At 53.1% G+C, this 21,553-nt stretch overlaps 1 protein-coding gene across 1 annotated transcript in view; it reads left to right on the forward strand.

Moving 5' to 3' along the window:
* Positions 1-2,171: 2,171 nt before the first annotated feature.
* Positions 2,172-21,553, forward strand: part of SDHA (succinate dehydrogenase complex flavoprotein subunit A) — a 169,957-nt gene continuing 150,575 nt past the window's right edge. Inside the window, exon 1 of the mRNA XM_066579113.1 lies at positions 2,172-2,292. Coding sequence (XP_066435210.1) covers positions 2,239-2,292 — 54 coding nt within the window. The 5' untranslated portion in view covers positions 2,172-2,238. The remainder of the gene's footprint in view (positions 2,293-21,553) is intronic.

Consider the following 21,553-nt stretch of genomic DNA (forward strand, 5'->3'; position numbering starts at 1 on the left):
GCCCTCGGGCACAACTTATATCTGTGAGTGGAGAGTAAATATCGATATTTAGCTGAACTTGTTGTAAACACGGTATTAATAAAGCTGGGAAAAGAGGCAGTGTCCCTCCACAGTCAGCGACTAATAACGGATACATTGTATCCCTCCTCACCTCCCTCCGGTCACAGCTCACAGTCAGCGACTAATAACGGATACATTGTATCCCTCCTCACCTCCCTCCGGTCACAGCTCACAGTCAGTGACTAATAACGGATACATTGTATCCCTCCTCACCTCCCTCCGGTCACAGCTCACAGTCAGTGACTAATAACGGATACATTGTATCCCTCCTCACCTCCCTCCGGTCACAGCTCACAGTCAGCGACTAATAACGGATACATTGTATCCCTCCTCACCTCCCTCCGGTCACAGCTCACAGTCAGCGACTAACAACGGATACATTGTATCCCTCCTCACCTCCCTCCGGTCACAGCTCACAGTCAGCGACTAACAACGGATACATTGTATCCCTCCTCACCTCCCTCCGGTCACAGCTCACAGTCAGCGACTAACAACGGATACATTGTATCCCTCCTCACCTCCCTCCGGTCACAGCTCACAGTCAGCGACTAACAACGGATACATTGTATCCCTCCTCACCTCCCTCCGGTCACAGCTCACAGTCAGCGACTAACAACGGATACATTGTATCCCTCCTCACCTCCCTCCGGTCACAGCTCACAGTCAGCGACTAATAACGGATACATTGTATCCCTCCTCACCTCCCTCCGGTCACAGCTCACAGTCAGCGACTAATAACGGATACATTGTATCCCTCCTCACCTCCCTCCGGTCACAGCTCACAGTCAGCGACTAACAACGGATACATTGTATCCCTCCTCACCTCCCTCCGGTCACAGCTCACAGTCAGTGACTAACAACGGATACATTGTATCCCTCCTCACCTCCCTCCGGTCACAGCTCAGTCAGTGACTAACAACGGATACATTGTATCCCTCCTCACCTCCCTCCGGTCACAGCTCACAGTCAGTGACTAATAACGGATACATTGTATCCCTCCTCACCTCCCTCCGGTCACAGCTCACAGTCAGTGACTAATAACGGATACATTGTATCCCTCCTTACCTCCCTCCGGTCACAGCTCACAGTCAGTGACTAATAACGGATACATTGTATCCCTCCTCACCTCCCTCCGGTCACAGCTCACAGTCAGTGACTAACAACGGATACATTGTATCCCTCCTCACCTCCCTCCGGTCACAGCTCACAGTCAGTGACTAATAACGGATACATTGTATCCCTCCTCACCTCCCTCCGGTCACAGCTCACAGTCAGCGACTAATAACGGATACATTGTATCCCTCCTCACCTCCCTCCGGTCACAGCTCACAGTCAGTGACTAATAACGGATACATTGTATCCCTCCTCACCTCCCTCCGGTCACAGCTCACAGTCAGCGACTAATAACGGATACATTGTATCCCTCCTCACCTCCCTCCGGTCACAGCTCACAGTCAGCGACTAATAACGGATACATTGTATCCCTCCTCACCTCCCTCCGGTCACAGCTCACAGTCAGTGACTAATAACGGATACATTGTATCCCTCCTCACCTCCCTCCGGTCACAGCTCACAGTCAGCGACTAACAACGGATACATTGTATCCCTCCTCACCTCCCTCCGGTCACAGCTCACAGTCAGCGACTAACAACGGATACATTGTATCCCTCCTCACCTCCCTCCGGTCACAGCTCACAGTCAGCGACTAATAACGGATACATTGTATCCCTCCTCACCTCCCTCCGGTCACAGCTGACTCTCACACCGCATGTCCCCCGACACACTCCGCCCTCTTGACGGGGGCCCCTCACACCGCATGTCCCCCGACACACTCCGCCCTCCTGACGGGGGCCCCTCACACCGCATGTCCCCCGACACACTCCGCCCTCCTGAAGGGGCCCTTCGCGCCTGTCTCAGGTCCGTCGGACGGGCCCCTCGCGTCTGTCTTGAAGCTCACCTTTCATGCTCTGATGACGGGAGGACGTCCATCCGCTGACCCCCGTGTCCTCTCAGGAGCCCGTCCATTCTAGCCACCACAGATGAGCGGACTAGAACGTGCGGCCTGCTAAGAGGCTCCGCCCAGCTCATTACGTCACTGTTTGTGTGTGTATAACGCTCCGTAAAGGGGGCGGAGCCTCCGACCGTGTAATCTCCGTGTCTGACAGGTTAGTTAGGACCATGGCGGCACTGAGAGCGGCGGCCCTGCGGCTCCTGTCAGGCCCAACGAGTAAGGTGAGCGGCGGGGGCTGGGCTGAAGGTCACGTGGCGGTGCGTCCTTCTAACGTCCTTCTCTATCTATTAACGCTAGCATATTTCTGTTTTCAGCCGCACTTAAAGGGGTTGTCCCGCGGCAGCAAGTGGGGGTATACACATCTGTATGGCCATATTAAAGGGGTTGTCCCGCGGCAGCAAGTGGGGGTATACACTTCTGTATGGCCATATTAATGCACTTTGCAATGTACATTGTGCATTAATTATGAGCCATACAGAAGTTATAAGAAGTTTTTCACTTACCTGTTCCGTTGCTGGCGTCCTCGTCTCCATGGTACCGACTAATTTTTGCCGTCTAATGGCCAAATTAGACGCGCTTGCGCAGTCCGGGTCTTCTTCTTTTCTGAATGGGGCTCCGTGTAGCTCCGCCCCGTCACGTGCCGATTCCAGCCAATCAGGAGGCTGGAATCGGCAATGGACCGCACAGAAGCCCTGCGGTCCACTGAGGGAGAAGATCCCCGCGGCCATCTTCACCGGGTAAGTAAGAAGTCACCGGAGCGCGGGGATTCAGGTAAGCGCTGTCCGGTGTTCTTTTTTAACCGCTGCATCGGGGTTGTCTCGCGCCGAGCGGGGGGGGGGGGGGGGGGGGTTGAAAAAAAAACAAAAAACGTTTTGGCGCGGGACAACCCCTTTAAGCAGCCGTACACTACACTTAAAGGGGTTGTCCCGCGGCAGCAAGTGGGTCTATACACTTCTGTATGGCCATATTAATGCACTTTGTAATGTACATCGTGCATTAATTATGAGCCATACAGAAGTTATTCACTTACCTGTTCCATTGCTAGCGTCCCCGTCTCCATGGTGCCGTCTAATTTCGGGGTCTTCTTGCTTTTTTAGACGCGCTTGCGCAGAAGGGTCTTCTCCCTTCTGGTTGGCCCGGGCACGAGTGGCGTTCTGGCTCCGCCCCCTTCTACGCGTCCTCACGTAGCTCCGTCCCATCACGTGTGCCGATTCCAGCCAATCAGGAGGCTGGAATCGGCAATGCACCGCACAGAGCCCACGGTGCACCATGGGAGAAGACCCGCGGTGCATCGTGGGTGAAGATCCCGGCAGCCATCTTGGAGAAGGAAGAAGTCGCAGAGCGGAGATTCGGGTAAGATTTTTTTCATTTTAACACATCCTTTGGGTTTGTCTCGCGCCGAACGGGGGACCTATGCAAAAAAAAAAAAAACCCGTTTCGGCGCGGCTGAAAACAGAAATATGCCTACCGCTATACAAACTCACGTCCTACTAGCGTACAAGTGCTTCATGTCCGATCACCTGTGCGTGTACCTACCTGCCCCTCCCCCTTTGTGTACCTACCTGTCTCTCCCCCTTTGTGTACCTACCTGTCTGCCCCTCCACCTGCATGTTTGTACCTACCTGTTTGCCCCCCCTCTGTGTACCTGCCTGCCCCTCCCCCTGCATGTTTTACCTGCCTGCCTCTCCTACTGCATGTATGTACCTACCTGCCCCTCCCCCTGCATGCATGTAGCTACCTGCCCCTCCCCCTGCATTTACCTACGTGTCTGTCACTCCCCCTGTATTTTTGTACCTACCCACCTGCCTCTCCCCCTGCACGTATGTACCTACCTGTGTGTCCCTCCCTGGGTGTGTACGTACCTACCCGTGTGTCCCTCCCTGGGTGTGTACGTACCTACCCGTGTGTCCCTCCCTGGGTGTGTACGTACCTACCCGTGTGTCCCTCCCTGGGTGTGTACGTACCTACCCGTGTGGCCCTCCTCGGCTGTGCACGTACCTACCCGTGTGGCCCTCCTCGGCTGTGCACGTACCTACCCGTGTGGCCCTCCTCGGGTGTGCACGTACCTACCCGTGTGGCCCTCCTCGGGTGTGCACGTACCTACCCGTGTGGCCCTCTTCGGGTGTGCACGTACCTATCCGTGCGGCCCTCTTCGGGTGTGCATGTGCCTACCCGTGCGGACCTCCTCGGGTGTGCACCTGCCTGCCCCTCCCACTGCATGTATGTACCTACCTGTCTGCCCCTCTCCCTGCATGTACCTACCTGTCTGCCCCTCTCCCTGCATGTACCTACCTGTCTGCCCCTCTCCCTGCATGTACCTACCTGTCTGCCCCTCCCCCTGCATGTCCCTACCTGTCTGCCCTTCCCCCTGCATGTATGTGCCTACCTGCGTGCTCCTCCTCCGGTGTGCACATACTTACCTGTGTGGCCCTCCTCAGGTGTGAATGTACTTACCTGTGTGGCCCTCCCTGGGTGCGCACGTACCTGGCTGTGTGGCCCTCCCTGGGTGCGCACGTACCTGGCTGTGTGGCCCTCCCTGGGTGCGCACGTACCTGCCTGTGTGGCCCTCCCTGGGTGCGCACATACCTGCCTGTGTGGCCCTCACTGGGTGCGCACGTACCTGCCTGTGTGGCCCTCCCTGGGTGCGCACTTATCTGCCTGTCTACCCCTCCCTGGGTGCGCACGTACCTACCTGTCTATTCCTCCTCGGGTGCGCACGTACCTACCTGTCTACCCCTCCCTGGCTGCGCACGTACCTGCCTGTGTGGCCCTCCCTGGCTGCGCACGTACCTGCCTGTGTGGCCCTCCCTGGCTGCGCACGTACCTGCCTGTCTACCCCTCCCTGGCTGCGCACGTACCTGCCTGTGTGTCCCTCCTCGGGTGCGCACGTACCTACCTGTCTATCCCTCCTCGGGTGCGCACGTACCTACCTGTCTATCCCTCCTCGGGTGTGCATGTACCTACCTGTGTAGTAGGGTGTTGTAGATGTGGAGTGTGGCTGGCGGTAGAAGCACATGACAGTTGGTGCACGCTGTACCTCGGTGTTGTAGAGCAGTGCTGCCTCAGGCACCACACTGTAATGCACAGCTCTATATATGTGTAGTGTGATCCTGAGCGCCCACTAGTGGCTACACCTTACCATTATCACTCTAAGGCCACATGCACACGGCGGGTCTGGAATGTGCTGCTGACCATAGCTGGTGACCCCGCGTACCTGCGCCATCGCTAAAGGCCCATTTACACCAGCTTATGATCGCTAAGAAATCGCTAGTTGGCAATTATTTTAGCGATAATGGTTGCGTCTAAATGCGCGGCCATCGTGCACTGCCAGCTGATCGTTATATTCAGTCCAGCCTAAAAATCGTCCTTCAGCCTTATCAGCAGTTCTCCATGGTTAGTGCTGATAGCATTGTTTCCTGTGGAGAACCAAGGATCTGAGCGCAGATAAGACCCTCCGGCTATTACTGCATTCAGCTGAGGCTTCATTTGCATACATAATTGCTCTTAACTGAGTAGCTACTTAATAGTTTATGCAAAATGACAGCTCAAAGCTGTCACTGTGGTCTGAGCGATCTTTTAGGATCATCGGCCCTTGTACATGGGCCTTAAGACGTGACGTGGGTCTCCTGACCTTTATGGAATGTTGTTTCAGGAAGGGCTGCGGGCCGGATGGCTTTCATTGACTACAATGGTCGCCGTCTGTGCGAGGTCTGCAGAAAAATAGCGCATGCTGTGATTGCGAGTGGAACCACAATCGATTTCCGCTCATGGGCATGACCACTTGGCCTTCGAACGCTGTGGAGGGCGATTGCTGCAGAACCTGGAGGCGGGCGGCTGCCATGGACTCCACACCAAAAATCTGCCCACGTGTGAGGCTTAAAGGGGTTGTCCCGCGGCAGCAAGTGGGGTTATACACTTCTGTATGGCCATATTAATGCACTTTGTAATATACATTGTGCATTAATTATGAGCCATACAGAAGTTATTCACTTACCTGTTCCGTTGCTAGCGTCCTCGTCTCCATGGCTCCGTCTAAGTTTAAGCGTCTAATCGCCCGATTAGACGCGCCTGTGCAGAAGGGTCTTCTCCCTTCTGGTCGGTCCGGGCACGAGCGGCGTTCTGGCTCCGCCCCCTTCTACGCGTCATCGCGTAGCTCCGCCCCGTCATGTTGCCGATTCCAGCCAATCAGGAGGCTGGAATCGGCAACGGACTGCAAAGAGCCCACGGTGCACCATGGGAGAAGACCCGCGGTGCATCGTGGGTGAAGATCCCGGTGGCCATCTTGGATGAAAAGAATGAAGAAGCTGCAGACAGGGGAATCGGGTAAGTAACATTTTTTTTTGTATTTCATCACATCCCTTGGGTTTGTCCTGCGCTGATCGGGGGGCCTATGCAAAAAAAAAAAAATCAGTTTCGGCACGGGACAACCCCTTTAAGGCCGGCTTCACACTAGTGAGGGCGTAATTCACGGCCCGATATTGCCCTGCAATCCCTCTGAAAACCCTGGAAGTGAGGAGTTTGCACGTGGAAGCGGCCTTCCATCCCTGTGGAGCTGAAGGAATCCCCGGCGCGGTGGTCACAGCACGGCAGAGGATCGCGGGGTTCTCCCATTGTCTTCAACGGGGCCGGCGCTGCTGCTCAAAGCAATGGGCGAGATCGCAGATTCTTGTATCGCCACAGGACTTGAGTGAAAACATCGCCCATGAGGATGAAATCATGGAAAATCATCGGTCTGACGATCAGGCGTTCTCACTCGCATCATGCGATTCTCTCGCCAGTGTGAAGCCGGACAAAATCCATTCAAACCAACAAATGTGAGCGATAATCGTTGCGTGTAAATGCAGAAACCTCTCTCATCCTCGTTCACGGCTCGTTAAAGGAGACATTCCTCATAAACCCATCACTGGATGGCGGCTGTCGCTGCATGTCACTGCCTACACCCCCTTCCTCCCACACAAAGGCCGCCTGCAGGCGGTCCCATATCTCTGCACAGCCCTGCGGCTCACTCCCTCCCGGCGTCTCCTCTTCTCTGTGATGTGCCGGCTGCCGCCCAGCTGGCGCTTGCGCATAGAGGAGCCGGCCCGTCACCAGTGACATATCTGTGCGGGCCGATTGTGTTATCTAATGCAATCCTATGCAAGCAGGCATAGGCGGAAATTCTGCGGGAAATCCCACCGCGGAATTTCTGCTCATGTGCAGAGGGACATAGAGGATGAAGCCTGTTAGTGTAAACGCTCTGTACCAGTGCTGACATCCTTAGCGATGACATCAGCACTCGGAAGCAGCTTACCCTAGAAGCGCTTTAACAGCGTCCACACAGACGTCCCTTTTAACCAGCGACTGGTTACATCCCACCGCTGTTAGTGCAAATAAATCTATTTGCTATACGATATGCTTCTGGGGTCCAAATTCAGTTAGAGGATAGCCGGGCTTGGAAAATGACTTCCACCACAACATCACTGGATGGGATCCAAAAGTTATCTGTTTATTGATTGAAAGGCAGCAGTATTTATAGAGGCACATGATCTAATTACAATAATTCAAATCTATTATTCATTTATTACTATTGGTGGATAAAACATAAACACAATATGAATATGCAAGATAAGGAATTTAACATCTAAAATGCCGGGCAAAGGCACGCGGGTGCATATATACACATACATACATAAATGGATTCTCAGAACAGTACAGTTATGCTAAACATAAATTGTTTAGAGAGAAATGGGACAACGGGGCACAATGACCAGAGACATTCAGTCTAGGACCTTGGAATGTTCTAATCATCCTGGTCACTATTTATTCTTCAATACATTTGAGCAAATCTTGTTAAGGGAAAGTACAAATCATTGGCACATACTAGAACATACAAAAAGGAAGGAGCCCGCTATAAGATATGCAAGGGAAGATGGAGTCACATTTATTTCACTAACAGTCCCCTCTTTTGCGGCTGCGTCGTCATACTACACAGCCCCTCCTCCATAACATCAATGACATGACCTCCTCCCTCATCACAAAAACTTGAGCTAACCACTAGGGAATGTGTTGCCTTAGCTAACCAGGAAGATGGAGGTTCGTAGGAGCCATCCATAGTCCTCTGATTGCACCCATGTAGGGTGGTCCCAGCTTGTCCCTAAGGCTTCTATTCTAACCCTAGAGTAGAGGAGTCATGTCTGCCGCATACTGGGGTAGATGATGAAGCATGATGCACATCTATTCATATTCGAGTTGGATTAAACCTAAACAACATAACAATATTTTTTCCTTTTTAACAAAACATAAACTACAAATCTGTGTAATAACGGAGCTGTGAGCCAATTATTGTACAAGTACTAGATATGGTCTGGACTGAAGGCACCAGATTAGGAATATACAATTTATCAAATGACCTTAATCACAGCTCTGTTCTGTGGAGAAGCATCCTAAGTACCTCGTACATCCGCCAGTGATATGTCTAAGGTCTATAAGGTAGCATTAAGTGCTTTCGCTAAATCACCTGCTATCCCATTTATTACCCTGCCGCTAGTTATGGCCAGCCCCCACTAGTGATGCTCCCAGAGCTATTCACTATTACTCAGCAGTGTGGACGGTCTCTCGCAGGCTTCAGCCAGCACAAAGGATCCCCTGTAGCTCTTAATTGTAGTCGGGTGTTTGATGATAACAACTAAATGTAACAAAACACACTGGCATATGCCACTTTGGGCAGCAGTAAGGTGATCTAGCACTATTGTGGATTGGTTAGTAGCAACAAAAATTAATGAATCTTGAATTTCATTAGCTAGCCCAAATACTGGACATTTTATTTTTTTTCTAGACAATTGGTAACTTGCATTAATTAATCTCTCATCCATAGTATGATTGGGCAAATACAATCATCCAGCAGGCCGGAGTCACAGGGGAAAATAAGTGGGGCGGTGAGTGACAGTGGTCCTGGCCGCAACGCCTGCAGTCTGCTCGGGACCGGAGCCACAGGGGGAAACAGGAGCGGAGCACTTCTCCGATTGGCTTGGAGACGGAGCCCCGCAGCATATCCTGCTCTAGCTGGCCATACAGTCACCGCAGCTGAGTGGTGACAGTTACTCTGCACCCCTACCTCTTCTCCCCTCAGCAGCTGTCACCACCGCTGCTGCTGACAGGCAGATGGGGAGCGGAGTAGCCCTCAGCGGCTGCATCTAGCACGGGGGAGAACACTGTGGGTGCCAGCAGCGACGGGGGGTATGTTCCCGGCCGAAGAAGTTTTTTCTTGGCCGGCTGCCCGGACAACTGTGTAGCCAATCGGGAGCTAGGGGCGTGACGGGGGGTGGGGTGGGTTCTTCCATGCAAGCCCTGTCAAACCCCTAGCTTCTAGTGGCATCCAGGTACAATAGTACCAAGGAAAAAAAATAAAAATAAAAATAAATAAATATATATATATATATAAAAATATGGGTGGCCCTTAGCTATAAGTAATTTCCCGAAAGTTAAGCTTTTACTCCTCCCACCCCCTAATCCTGTTCCAGTTGTTAAAAAAACGGGATGCGCAAAACTTCAGCTCAATCGGACAACTGCTGGGCGCCCCTAAACACCGTGAGGTTGGAGCATACTGCGTTAGAAGGAGGTCACTTAGCAGCACACAGGAATCCGAAGATTCTTCACGTCTCATGATGGAACGTTTATTGGCTCCTTGTTGTCTTTTATTGTTTAACCCCTTAATGACGCGGCCCTTTTTCTTTTTCCATTTTCGTTTTTTCCTCCCCCCTTTAAAAAAATCGTAACTCCTTTATTTATCCATTGCCGTCGCTGTATGAGGGCTTCTTGTTTTTTGCGGGACGATTTGTATTTTTCAATGGTGCTATTTAAAGTACCATATAATGTACTGAAAAACGTAAAAAAAAATTCTTAGTGGAGTAAAATGAAAAAAAAAGACATTTCGCCATCTTTTAGTGCATCTTGTTTTTACGGCGCACAAACAGCAACGATAACGACATGATAACTTTATTCTATGGGTCACTGCGATTGCTACAATACCAAACTTGTATAGTTCTTTTTACTATACTCCTCTTTTTTTTTTTTTTCAAAGACATAACATTTTTTAAAATTATTTTCTGTGGTCATTTTGTGCGCGCAATAACTTTTTTATTTTTCCGTCGACGTAGTTGAGCAAGGGCTCATTTTTTGCGGGATGTCCTGTAGTTTCTTATAGTACCTTGGAATACATACGACTTTTTGATCGCTTTTTATTGCGTTTTTTCTGGGAGACAGGGTAACTAAAAAAGTGCATTTCTGGCGTTCTTTTTTTTTCGGATGACGTTCACCGCGCGGGAAAAATAATGCGCTACTTCGATAGATCGGACTTTTACGGACGCGGTGATACCAAATACATATTTTTAATTTATTATTTAGATTTTTTAATAATAGATATGGCAAAAGGGGGGTGATTTAAACTTTTACAACTTTTTTTTTTTCAATTAAAAATACTTTATTGTTTTTTTTTTTTTCTACATTACTTTGAAGTCCCCCTGGGTGACTTTAACATGCGATGCTTTGATCGCTCCTGCAGTATGACGTAATGCTATAGCATTATGTCATACTGCTTTTTGACAGGCAGTCTATAGGCTTCATAGGCAGTCTGTTAAGGCAGTCCTGGGGCCTTTCATTATGCCCTCAGCTGCCATGACACCTGCACGGCTCCCTCGATCTCACCAATGCCGCTGTCAGAATTGACAGTGGCATTTAAATGGTTAATAGCCGTGAACGGCCGCGCGGCCGCTTGCGGCTATTGCCCACAGATGTCAGCTGTTATAAACAGCTGATGCCTGCAACCTCTCTTCATACATACCCCGCCGCTCCATGACGTACCGGTACGCCATGAAATGGGAAGGGGTTAAAGACGTGCTGAATCAAATCTCCCAAAAAGTAATTCCAAAAAGTTCCTGAAAATATATATATTTTTAATAAGGCGCACAACTTCTGTAAGAGAAACGCATTTTTATGTACAACAATGATTTCTATGGAATCAAAGATAATGCGAACCAACGGACATGGGAGCGGATGTTGTAGCGGCTGGGTGCCTATCCGTTCTCCGGCAGCGAGCTGTAACATAAATGGCTTCTCAGTTCCATCTGCTGTGAGAATGTTGTAATCCTGAATGAGTTTGACATCTTTCTGCAACGTCCTTCACAACAACGTTCAGACCGCAGGAGCGCCGCGTCATACAGAGGGAGCCATGTGAAACGCAACGCCGCCGTTAATAGCAACGGCCAGACGACAGGCGCGCAGCGTCATACAGAGGGAGCCATGTGAAACGCAACGCCGCCGTTAATAGCAACGGCCAGACGACAGGCGCGCAGCGTCATACAGAGGGAGCCATGTGAAACGCAACGCCGCCGTTAATAGCAACGGCCAGACGACAGGCGCGCAGCGTCATACAGAGGGAGCCATGTGAAACGCAACGCCGCCGTTAATAGCAACGCTACTGTTAATGCAGGAAACGTGCTTCACAGCAACGGCCAGACGACGGGCGCGCAGCGTCATACAGAGGGAGCCATGTGAAACGCAACGCCGCCGTTAATAGCAACGCTACTGTTAATGCAGGAAACATCCTTCACAGCAACGGCCAGACGACGGGCGTGCAGCGTCATACAGAGGGAGCCATGTGAAACGCAACGCCGCCGTTAATAGCAACGGCCAGACGACGGGCGTGCAGCGTCATACAGAGGGAGCCATGTGAAACGCAACGCCGCCGTTAATAGCAACGCTACTGTTAATGCAGGAAACGTCCTTCACAGCAACGGCCAGACGACGGGCGCGCAGCGTCATACAGAGGGAGCCATGTGAAACGCAACGCCGCCGTTAATAGCCATGCTACTGTTAATGCAGGAAACGTCCTTCACAGCAACGGCCAGACGACGGGCGTGCAGCGTCATACAGAGGGAGCCATGTGAAACGCAACGCCGCCGTTAATAGCAAGGTTACTGTTAATGCAGGAAACGTCCTTCACAGCAACGGCCAGACGACGGGCGTGCAGCGTCATACAGAGGGAGCCATGTGAAACGCAACGCCGCCGTTAATAGCAAGGTTACTGTTAATGCAGGAAACGTCCTTCACAGCAACGGCCAGACGACGGGCACGCAGCGTCATACAGTGGGAGCCATGTGAAACGCAACGCCGCCGTTAATAGCAACGCTACTGTTAATGCAGGAAACGTCCTTCACAGCAACGGCCAGACGACGGGCATGCAGCGTCATACAGAGGGAGCCATGTGAAACGCAACGCCGCCGTTAATAGCCATGCTACTGTTAATGCAGGAAACGTCCTTCACAGCAACGGCCAGACGACGGGCGTGCAGCGTCATACAGAGGGAGCCATGTGAAACGCAACGCCGCCGTTAATAGCCATGCTACTGATAATGCAGGAAACGTCCTTCACAACAACGGCCAGACGACGCATGCGCAGCGTCATACAGTGGGAGCTATGTGAAACGCAACGCCGCCGTTAATAGCAAGGTTACTGTTAATGCAGGAAACGTCCTTCACAGCAACGGCCAGACGACGGGCGTGCAGCGTCATACAGAGGGAGCCATGTGAAACGCAACACCGCCGTTAATAGCCATGCTACTGATAATGCAGGAAACGTCCTTCACAACAACGGCCAGACGACGCATGCGCAGCGTCATACAGTGGGAGCTATGTGAAACGCAACGCCGCCGTTAATAGCAAGGTTACTGTTAATGCAGGAAACGTCCTTCACAGCAACGGCCAGACGACGGGCGTGCAGCGTCATACAGAGGGAGCCATGTGAAACGCAACACCGCCGTTAATAGCAACGCTACTGATAATGCAGGAAACGTCCTTCACAACAACGGCCAGACGACGCATGCGCAGCGTCATACAGAGGGAGCCATGTGAAACGCAACGCTGCCGTTAATAGCAACGCTACTGTTAATGCAGGAAACGTCCTTCACAACAACGGTCAGACGACAGGAGCGCGGCGTCATACAGAGGGAGCCATGTGAAACGCAACGCCGCCGTTAATAGCAACGCTACTGTTAATGCAGGAAACGTCCTTCACAGCAACGGCCAGACGACGGGCGTGCAGCGTCATACAGAGGGAGCCATGTGAAACGCAACGCCGCCGTTAATAGCCATGCTACTGTTAATGCAGGAAACGTCCTTCACAGCAACGGCCAGACGACGGGCGTGCAGCGTCATACAGAGGGAGCCATGTGAAACGCAACACCGCCGTTAATAGCCATGCTACTGATAATGCAGGAAACGTCCTTCACAACAACGGCCAGACGACGCATGCGCAGCGTCATACAGTGGGAGCTATGTGAAACGCAACGCCGCCGTTAATAGCAAGGTTACTGTTAATGCAGGAAACGTCCTTCACAGCAACGGCCAGACGACGGGCGTGCAGCGTCATACAGAGGGAGCCATGTGAAACGCAACACCGCCGTTAATAGCAACGCTACTGATAATGCAGGAAACGTCCTTCACAACAACGGCCAGACGACGCATGCGCAGCGTCATACAGAGGGAGCCATGTGAAACGCAACGCTGCCGTTAATAGCAACGCTACTGTTAATGCAGGAAACGTCCTTCACAACAACGGTCAGACGACAGGAGCGCGGCGTCATACAGAGGGAGCCATGTGAAACGCAACGCCGCCGTTAATAGCAACGCTACTGTTAATGCAGGAAACGTCCTTCACAGCAACGGCCAGACGACGGGCGCGCAGCGTCATACAGAGGGAGCCATGTGAAACGCAACGCCGCCGTTAATAGCAACGCTACTGTTAATGCAGGAAACGTCCTTCACAGCAACGGCCAGACGACGGGCGCGCAGCGTCATACAGAGGGAGCCATGTGAAACGCAACGCCGCCGTTAATAGCAACGCTACTGTTAATGCAGGAAACGTCCTTCACAGCAACGGCCAGACGACGGGCGCGCAGCGTCATACAGAGGGAGCCATGTGAAACGCAACGCCGCCGTTAATAGCAACGCTACTGTTAATGCAGGAAACGTCCTTCACAGCAACGGCCAGACGACGGGCATGCAGCGTCATACAGAGGGAGCCATGTGAAACGCAACGCCGCCGTTAATAGCAACGCTACTGTTAATGCAGGAAACGTCCTTCACAGCAACGGCCAGACGACGGGCGCGCAGCGTCATACAGAGGGAGCCATGTGAAACGCAACGCCGCCGTTAATAGCAACGCTACTGTTAATGCAGGAAACGTCCTTCACAGCAACGGCCAGACGACGGGCGCGCAGCGTCATAAGGAGGGAGCCATGTGAAACGCAACGCCGCCGTTAATAGCAACGCTACTGTTAATGCAGGAAACGTCCTTCACAGCAACGGCCAGACGACGGGCGCGCAGCGTCATACAGAGGGAGCCATGTGAAACGCAACGCCGCCGTTAATAGCAACGCTACTGTTAATGCAGGAAACGTCCTTCACAGCAACGGTCAGACGACAGGAGCGCGGCGTCATACAGAGGGAGCCATGTGAAACGCAACGCCGCCGTTAATAGCAACGCTACTGTTAATGCAGGAAACGTCCTTCACAGCAACGGCCAGACGACGGGCGCGCAGCGTCATACAGAGGGAGCCATGTGAAACGCAACGTCGCCGTTAATAGCAACGCTACTGTTAATGCAGGAAACGTCCTTCACAGCAACGGTCAGACAACAGGAGCGCGGCGTCATACAGAGGGAGCCATGTGAAACGCAACGCCGCCGTTAATAGCAACGCTACTGTTAATGCAGGAAACGTCCTTCACAGCAACGGCCAGACGACGGGCGCGCAGCGTCATACAGAGGGAGCCATGTGAAACGCAACGTCGCCGTTAATAGCAACGCTACTGTTAATGCAGGAAACGTCCTTCACAGCAACGGCCAGACGACGGGCATGCAGCGTCATACAGAGGGAGCTATGTGAAACGCAACGCCGCCGTTAATAGCAACGCTACTGTTAATGCAGGAAACGTCCTTCACAACAACGGCCAGAAGACGGGCGTGCAGCGTCATACAGAGGGAGCCATGTGAAACGCAACGCCGCCGTTAATAGCAACGCTACTGTTAATGCAGGAAACGTCCTTCACAGCAACGGCCAGACGGGCGCGCAGCGTCATACAGAGGGAGCCATGTGAAACGCAACGCTGCCGTTAATAGCAACGCTACTGTTAATGCAGGAAACGTCCTTCACAGCAACGGCCAGACGACGGGCATGCAGCGTCATACAGAGGGAGCCATGTGAAACGCAACGCCGCCGTTAATAGCAACGCTACTGTTAATGCAGGAAACGTCCTTCACAGCAACGGCCAGACGACGGGCATGCAGCGTCATACAGAGGGAGCCATGTGAAACGCAACGCCGCCGTTAATAGCAACGCTACTGTTAATGCAGGAAACGTCCTTCACAGCAACGGCCAGACGACGGGCGCGCAGCGTCATACAGAGGGAGCCATGTGAAACGCAACGCCGCCGTTAATAGCAACGCTACTGTTAAGGCAGGAAACGTCCTTCACAGCAACGGCCAGACGACGGGCGCGCAGCGTCATACACAGGGAGCCATGTGAAACGCAACACCGCCGTTAATAGCCATGCTACTGTTAATGCAGGAAACGTCCTTCACAACAACGGCCAGACGACGCATGCGCAGCGTCATACAGTGGGAGCTATGTGAAACGCAACGCCGCCGTTAATAGCAAGGTTACTGTTAATGCAGAAAAAGTCCTTTACAGCAACGGCCAGACGACGGGCGCGCAGCGTCATACAGAGGGAGCCATGTGAAACGCAACGCCGCCGTTAATAGCAACGCTACTGTTAATGCAGGAAACGTCCTTCACAGCAACGGCCAGACGACGGGCGTGCAGCGTCATACAGAGGGAGCCATGTGAAACGCAACGCCGCCGTTAATAGCAACGCTACTGTTAATGCAGGAAACGTCCTTCACAACAACGGTCAGACGACAGGAGCGCAGCGTCATACAGAGGGAGCCATGTGAAACGCAACGCTACTGTTAATGCAGGAAACGTCCTTCACAGCAACGGCCAGACGATGCATGCGCAGCGTCATACAGAGGGAGCCATGTGAAACGCAACGCCGCCGTTAATAGCAACGCTACTGTTAATGCAGGAAACGTCCTTCACAGCAACGGCCAGACGACGGGCATGCAGCGTCCTACAGAGGGAGCTATGTGAAACGCAACGCCGCCGTTAATAGCAACGCTACTGTTAATGCAGGAAACGTCCTTCACAACAACGGCCAGAAGACGGGCGTGCAGCGTCATACAGAGGGAGCCATGTGAAACGCAACGCCGCCGTTAATAGCAACGCTACTGTTAATGCAGGAAACGTCCTTCACAGCAACGGCCAGACGACGGGCATGCAGCGTCATACAGAGGGAGCCATGTGAAACGCAACGCCGCCGTTAATAGCAACGCTACTGTTAATGCAGGAAACGTCCTTCACAGCAACGGCCAGACGACGGGCGCGCAGCGTCATACAGAGGGAGCCATGTGAAACGCAACGCCGCCGTTAATGCAGGAAACGTCCTTCACAACAACGGCCAGACGACGGGCGCGCAGCGTCATACAGAGGGAGCCATGTGAAACGCAACGCCGCCGTTAATAGCAACGCTACTGTTAATGCAGGAAACGTCCTTCACAGCAACGGCCAGACGACGGGCGCGCAGCGTCATACAGAGGGAGCCATGTGAAACGCAACGCCGCCGTTAATAGCAACGCTACTGTTAATGCAGGAAACGTCCTTCACAACAACGGCCAGACGACGGGCGCGCAGCGTCATACAGAGGGAGCCATGTGAAACGCAACGCTGCCGTTAATAGCAACGCTACTGTTAATGCAGGAAACGTCCTTCACAACAACGGCCAGACGACGCATGCGCAGCGTCATACAGTGGGAGCTATGTGAAACGCAACGCCGCCGTTAATAGCAAGGTTACTGTTAATGCAGAAAAAGTCCTTTACAGCAACGGCCAGACGACGGGCGCGCAGCGTCATACAGAGGGAGCCATGTGAAACGCAACGCCGCCGTTAATAGCAACGCTACTGTTAATGCAGGAAACGTCCTTCACAGCAACGGCCAGACGACGGGCGCTCAGCGTCATACAGAGGGAGCCATGTGAAACGCAACGCCGCCGTTAATAGCCATGCTACTGTTAATGCAGGAAACGTCCTTCACAGCAACGGACAGACGACGGGCGCGCAGCGTCATACAGTGGGAGCCATGTGAAACGCAACGCCGCCGTTAATAGCAAGGTTACTGTTAATGCAGGAAACGTCCTTCACAGCAACGGCCAGACGACGGGCACGCAGCGTCATACAGTGGGAGCCATGTGAAACGCAACGCCGCCGTTAATAGCAACGCTACTGTTAATGCAGGAAACGTCCTTCACAGCAACGGCCAGACGACGGGCGCGCAGCGTCATACAGAGGGAGCCATGTGAAACGCAACGCCGCCGTTAATAGCCATGCTACTGTTAATGCAGGAAACGTCCTTCACAGCAACGGCCAGACGACGGGCGTGCAGCGTCATACAGAGGGAGCCATGTGAAACGCAACACCGCCGTTAATAGCCATGCTACTGATAATGCAGGAAACGTCCTTCACAACAACGGCCAGACGACGCATGCGCAGCGTCATACAGTGGGAGCTATGTGAAACGCAACGCCGCCGTTAATAGCAAGGTTACTGTTAATGCAGGAAACGTCCTTCACAGCAACGGCCAGACGACGGGCGTGCAGCGTCATACAGAGGGAGCCATGTGAAACGCAACACCGCCGTTAATAGCCATGCTACTGATAATGCAGGAAACGTCCTTCACAACAACGGCCAGACGACGCATGCGCAGCGTCATACAGTGGGAGCTATGTGAAACGCAACGCCGCCGTTAATAGCAAGGTTACTGTTAATGCAGGAAACGTCCTTCACAGCAACGGCCAGACGACGGGCGTGCAGCGTCATACAGAGGGAGCCATGTGAAACGCAACACCGCCGTTAATATCAACGCTACTGATAATGCAGGAAACGTCCTTCACAACAACGGCCAGACGACGATGCGCAGCGTCATACAGAGGGAGCCATGTGAAACGCAACGCTGCCGTTAATAGCAACGCTACTGTTAATGCAGGAAACGTCCTTCACAACAACGGTCAGACGACAGGAGCGCGGCGTCATACAGAGGGAGCCATGTGAAACGCAACGCCGCCGTTAATAGCAACGCTACTGTTAATGCAGGAAACGTCCTTCACAGCAACGGCCAGACGACGGGCGCGCAGCGTCATACAGAGGGAGCCATGTGAAACGCAACGCCGCCGTTAATAGCAACGCTACTGTTAATGCAGGAAACGTCCTTCACAGCAACGGCCAGACGACGGGCGCGCAGCGTCATACAGAGGGAGCCATGTGAAACGCAACGCCGCCGTTAATAGCAACGCTACTGTTAATGCAGGAAACGTCCTTCACAGCAACGGCCAGACGACGGGCATGCAGCGTCATACAGAGGGAGCCATGTGAAACGCAACGCCGCCGTTAATAGCAACGCTACTGTTAATGCAGGAAACGTCCTTCACAGCAACGGCCAGACGACGGGCATGCAGCGTCATACAGAGGGAGCCATGTGAAACGCAACGCCGCCGTTAATAGCAACGCTACTGTTAATGCAGGAAACGTCCTTCACAGCAACGGCCAGACGACGGGCGCGCAGCGTCATACAGAGGGAGCCATGTGAAACGCAACGCCGCCGTTAATAGCAACGCTACTGTTAATGCAGGAAACGTCCTTCACAGCAACGGCCAGACGACGGGCGCGCAGCGTCATACAGAGGGAGCCATGTGAAACGGAACGCCGCCGTTAATAGCAACGCTACTGTTAATGCAGGAAACGTCCTTCACAGCAACGGTCAGACGACAGGAGCGCGGCGTCATACAGAGGGAGCCATGTGAAACGCAACGCCGCCGTTAATAGCAACGCTACTGTTAATGCAGGAAACGTCCTTCACAGCAACGGCCAGACGACGGGCGCGCAGCGTCATACAGAGGGAGCCATGTGAAACGCAACGTCGCCGTTAATAGCAACGCTACTGTTAATGCAGGAAACGTCCTTCACAGCAACGGTCAGACGACAGGAGCGCGGCGTCATACAGAGGGAGCCATGTGAAACGCAACGCCGCCGTTAATAGCAACGCTACTGTTAATGCAGGAAACGTCCTTCACAACAACGGCCAGAAGACGGGCGTGCAGCGTCATACAGAGGGAGCCATGTGAAACGCAACGCCGCCGTTAATAGCAACGCTACTGTTAATGCAGGAAACGTCCTTCACAGCAACGGCCAGACGGGCGCGCAGCGTCATACAGAGGGAGCCATGTGAAACGCAACGCTGCCGTTAATAGCAACGCTACTGTTAATGCAGGAAACGTCCTTCACAGCAACGGCCAGACGACGGGCATGCAGCGTCATACAGAGGGAGCCATGTGAAACGCAACACCGCCGTTAATAGCAACGCTACTGTTAATGCAGGAAACGTCCTTCACAGCAACGGCCAGACGACGGGCGCGCAGCGTCATACAGAGGGAGCCATGTGAAACGCAACGCCGCCGTTAATAGCAACGCTACTGTTAAGGCAGGAAACGTCCTTCACAGCAACGGCCAGACGACGGGCGCGCAGCGTCATACACAGGGAGCCATGTGAAACGCAACACCGCCGTTAATAGCCATGCTACTGTTAATGCAGGAAACGTCCTTCACAACAACGGCCAGACGACGCATGCGCAGCGTCATACAGTGGGAGCTATGTGAAACGCAACGCCGCCGTTAATAGCAAGGTTACTGTTAATGCAGAAAAAGTCCTTTACAGCAACGGCCAGACGACGGGCGCGCAGCGTCATACAGAGGGAGCCATGTGAAACGCAACGCCGCCGTTAATAGCAACGCTACTGTTAATGCAGGAAACGTCCTTCACAGCAACGGCCAGACGACGGGCGTGCAGCGTCATACAGAGGGAGCCATGTGAAACGCAACGCCGCCGTTAATAGCAACGCTACTGTTAATGCAGGAAACGTCCTTCACAACAACGGTCAGACGACAGGAGCGCAGCGTCATACAGAGGGAGCCATGTGAAACGCAACGCTACTGTTAATGCAGGAAACGTCCTTCACAGCAACGGCCAGACGACGGGCATGCAGCGTCCTACAGAGGGAGCTATGTGAAACGCAACGCCGCCGTTAATAGCAACGCTACTGTTAATGCAGGAAACGTCCTTCACAACAACGGCCAGAAGACGGGCGTGCAGCGTCATACAGAGGGAGCCATGTGAAACGCAACGCCGCCGTTAATAGCAACGCTACTGTTAATGCAGGAAACGTCCTTCACAGCAACGGCCAGACGACGGGCATGCAGCGTCATACAGAGGGAGCCATGTGAAACGCAACGCCGCCGTTAATAGCAACGCTACTGTTAATGCAGGAAACGTCCTTCACAGCAACGGCCAGACGACGGGCGCGCAGCGTCATACAGAGGGAGCCATGTGAAACGCAACGCCGCCGTTAATGCAGGAAACGTCCTTCACAACAACGGCCAGACGACGGGCGCGCAGCGTCATACAGAGGGAGCCATGTGAAACGCAACGCCGCCGTTAATAGCAACGCTACTGTTAATGCAGGAAACGTCCTTCACAGCAACGGCCAGACGACGGGCGCGCAGCGTCATACAGAGGGAGCCATGTGAAACGCAACGCCGCCGTTAATAGCAACGCTACTGTTAATGCAGGAAACGTCCTTCACAACAACGGCCAGACGACGGGCGCGCAGCGTCATACAGAGGGAGCCATGTGAAACGCAACGCTGCCGTTAATAGCAACGCTACTGTTAATGCAGGAAACGTCCTTCACAACAACGGCCAGACGACGCATGCGCAGCGTCATACAGTGGGAGCTATGTGAAACGCAACGCCGCCGTTAATAGCAAGGTTACTGTTAATGCAGAAAAAGTCCTTTACAGCAACGGCCAGACGACGGGCGCGCAGCGTCATACAGAGGGAGCCATGTGAAACGCAACGCCGCCGTTAATAGCAACGCTACTGTTAATGCAGGAAACGTCCTTCACAGCAACGGCCAGACGACGGGCGCTCAGCGTCATACAGAGGGAGCCATGTGAAACGCAACGCCGCCGTTAATAGCCATGCTACTGTTAATGCAGGAAACGTCCTTCACAACAACGGACAGACGACGGGCGCGCAGCGTCATACAGTGGGAGCCATGTGAAACGCAACGCCGCCGTTAATAGCAAGGTTACTGTTAATGCAGGAAACGTCCTTCACAGCAACGGCCAGACGACGGGCGTGCAGCGTCATACAGAGGGAGCCATGTGAAACGCAACGCCGCCGTTAATAGCAACGCTACTGTTAATGCAGGAAACGTCCTTCACAACAACGGTCAGACGACAGGAGCGCAGCGTCATACAGAGGGAGCCATGTGAAACGCAAC

Source organism: Eleutherodactylus coqui, chromosome 9 (genome assembly GCF_035609145.1).
Source record: "Eleutherodactylus coqui strain aEleCoq1 chromosome 9, aEleCoq1.hap1, whole genome shotgun sequence".
In the NCBI taxonomy this organism is placed as follows: Eukaryota; Metazoa; Chordata; class Amphibia; order Anura; family Eleutherodactylidae; genus Eleutherodactylus; species Eleutherodactylus coqui.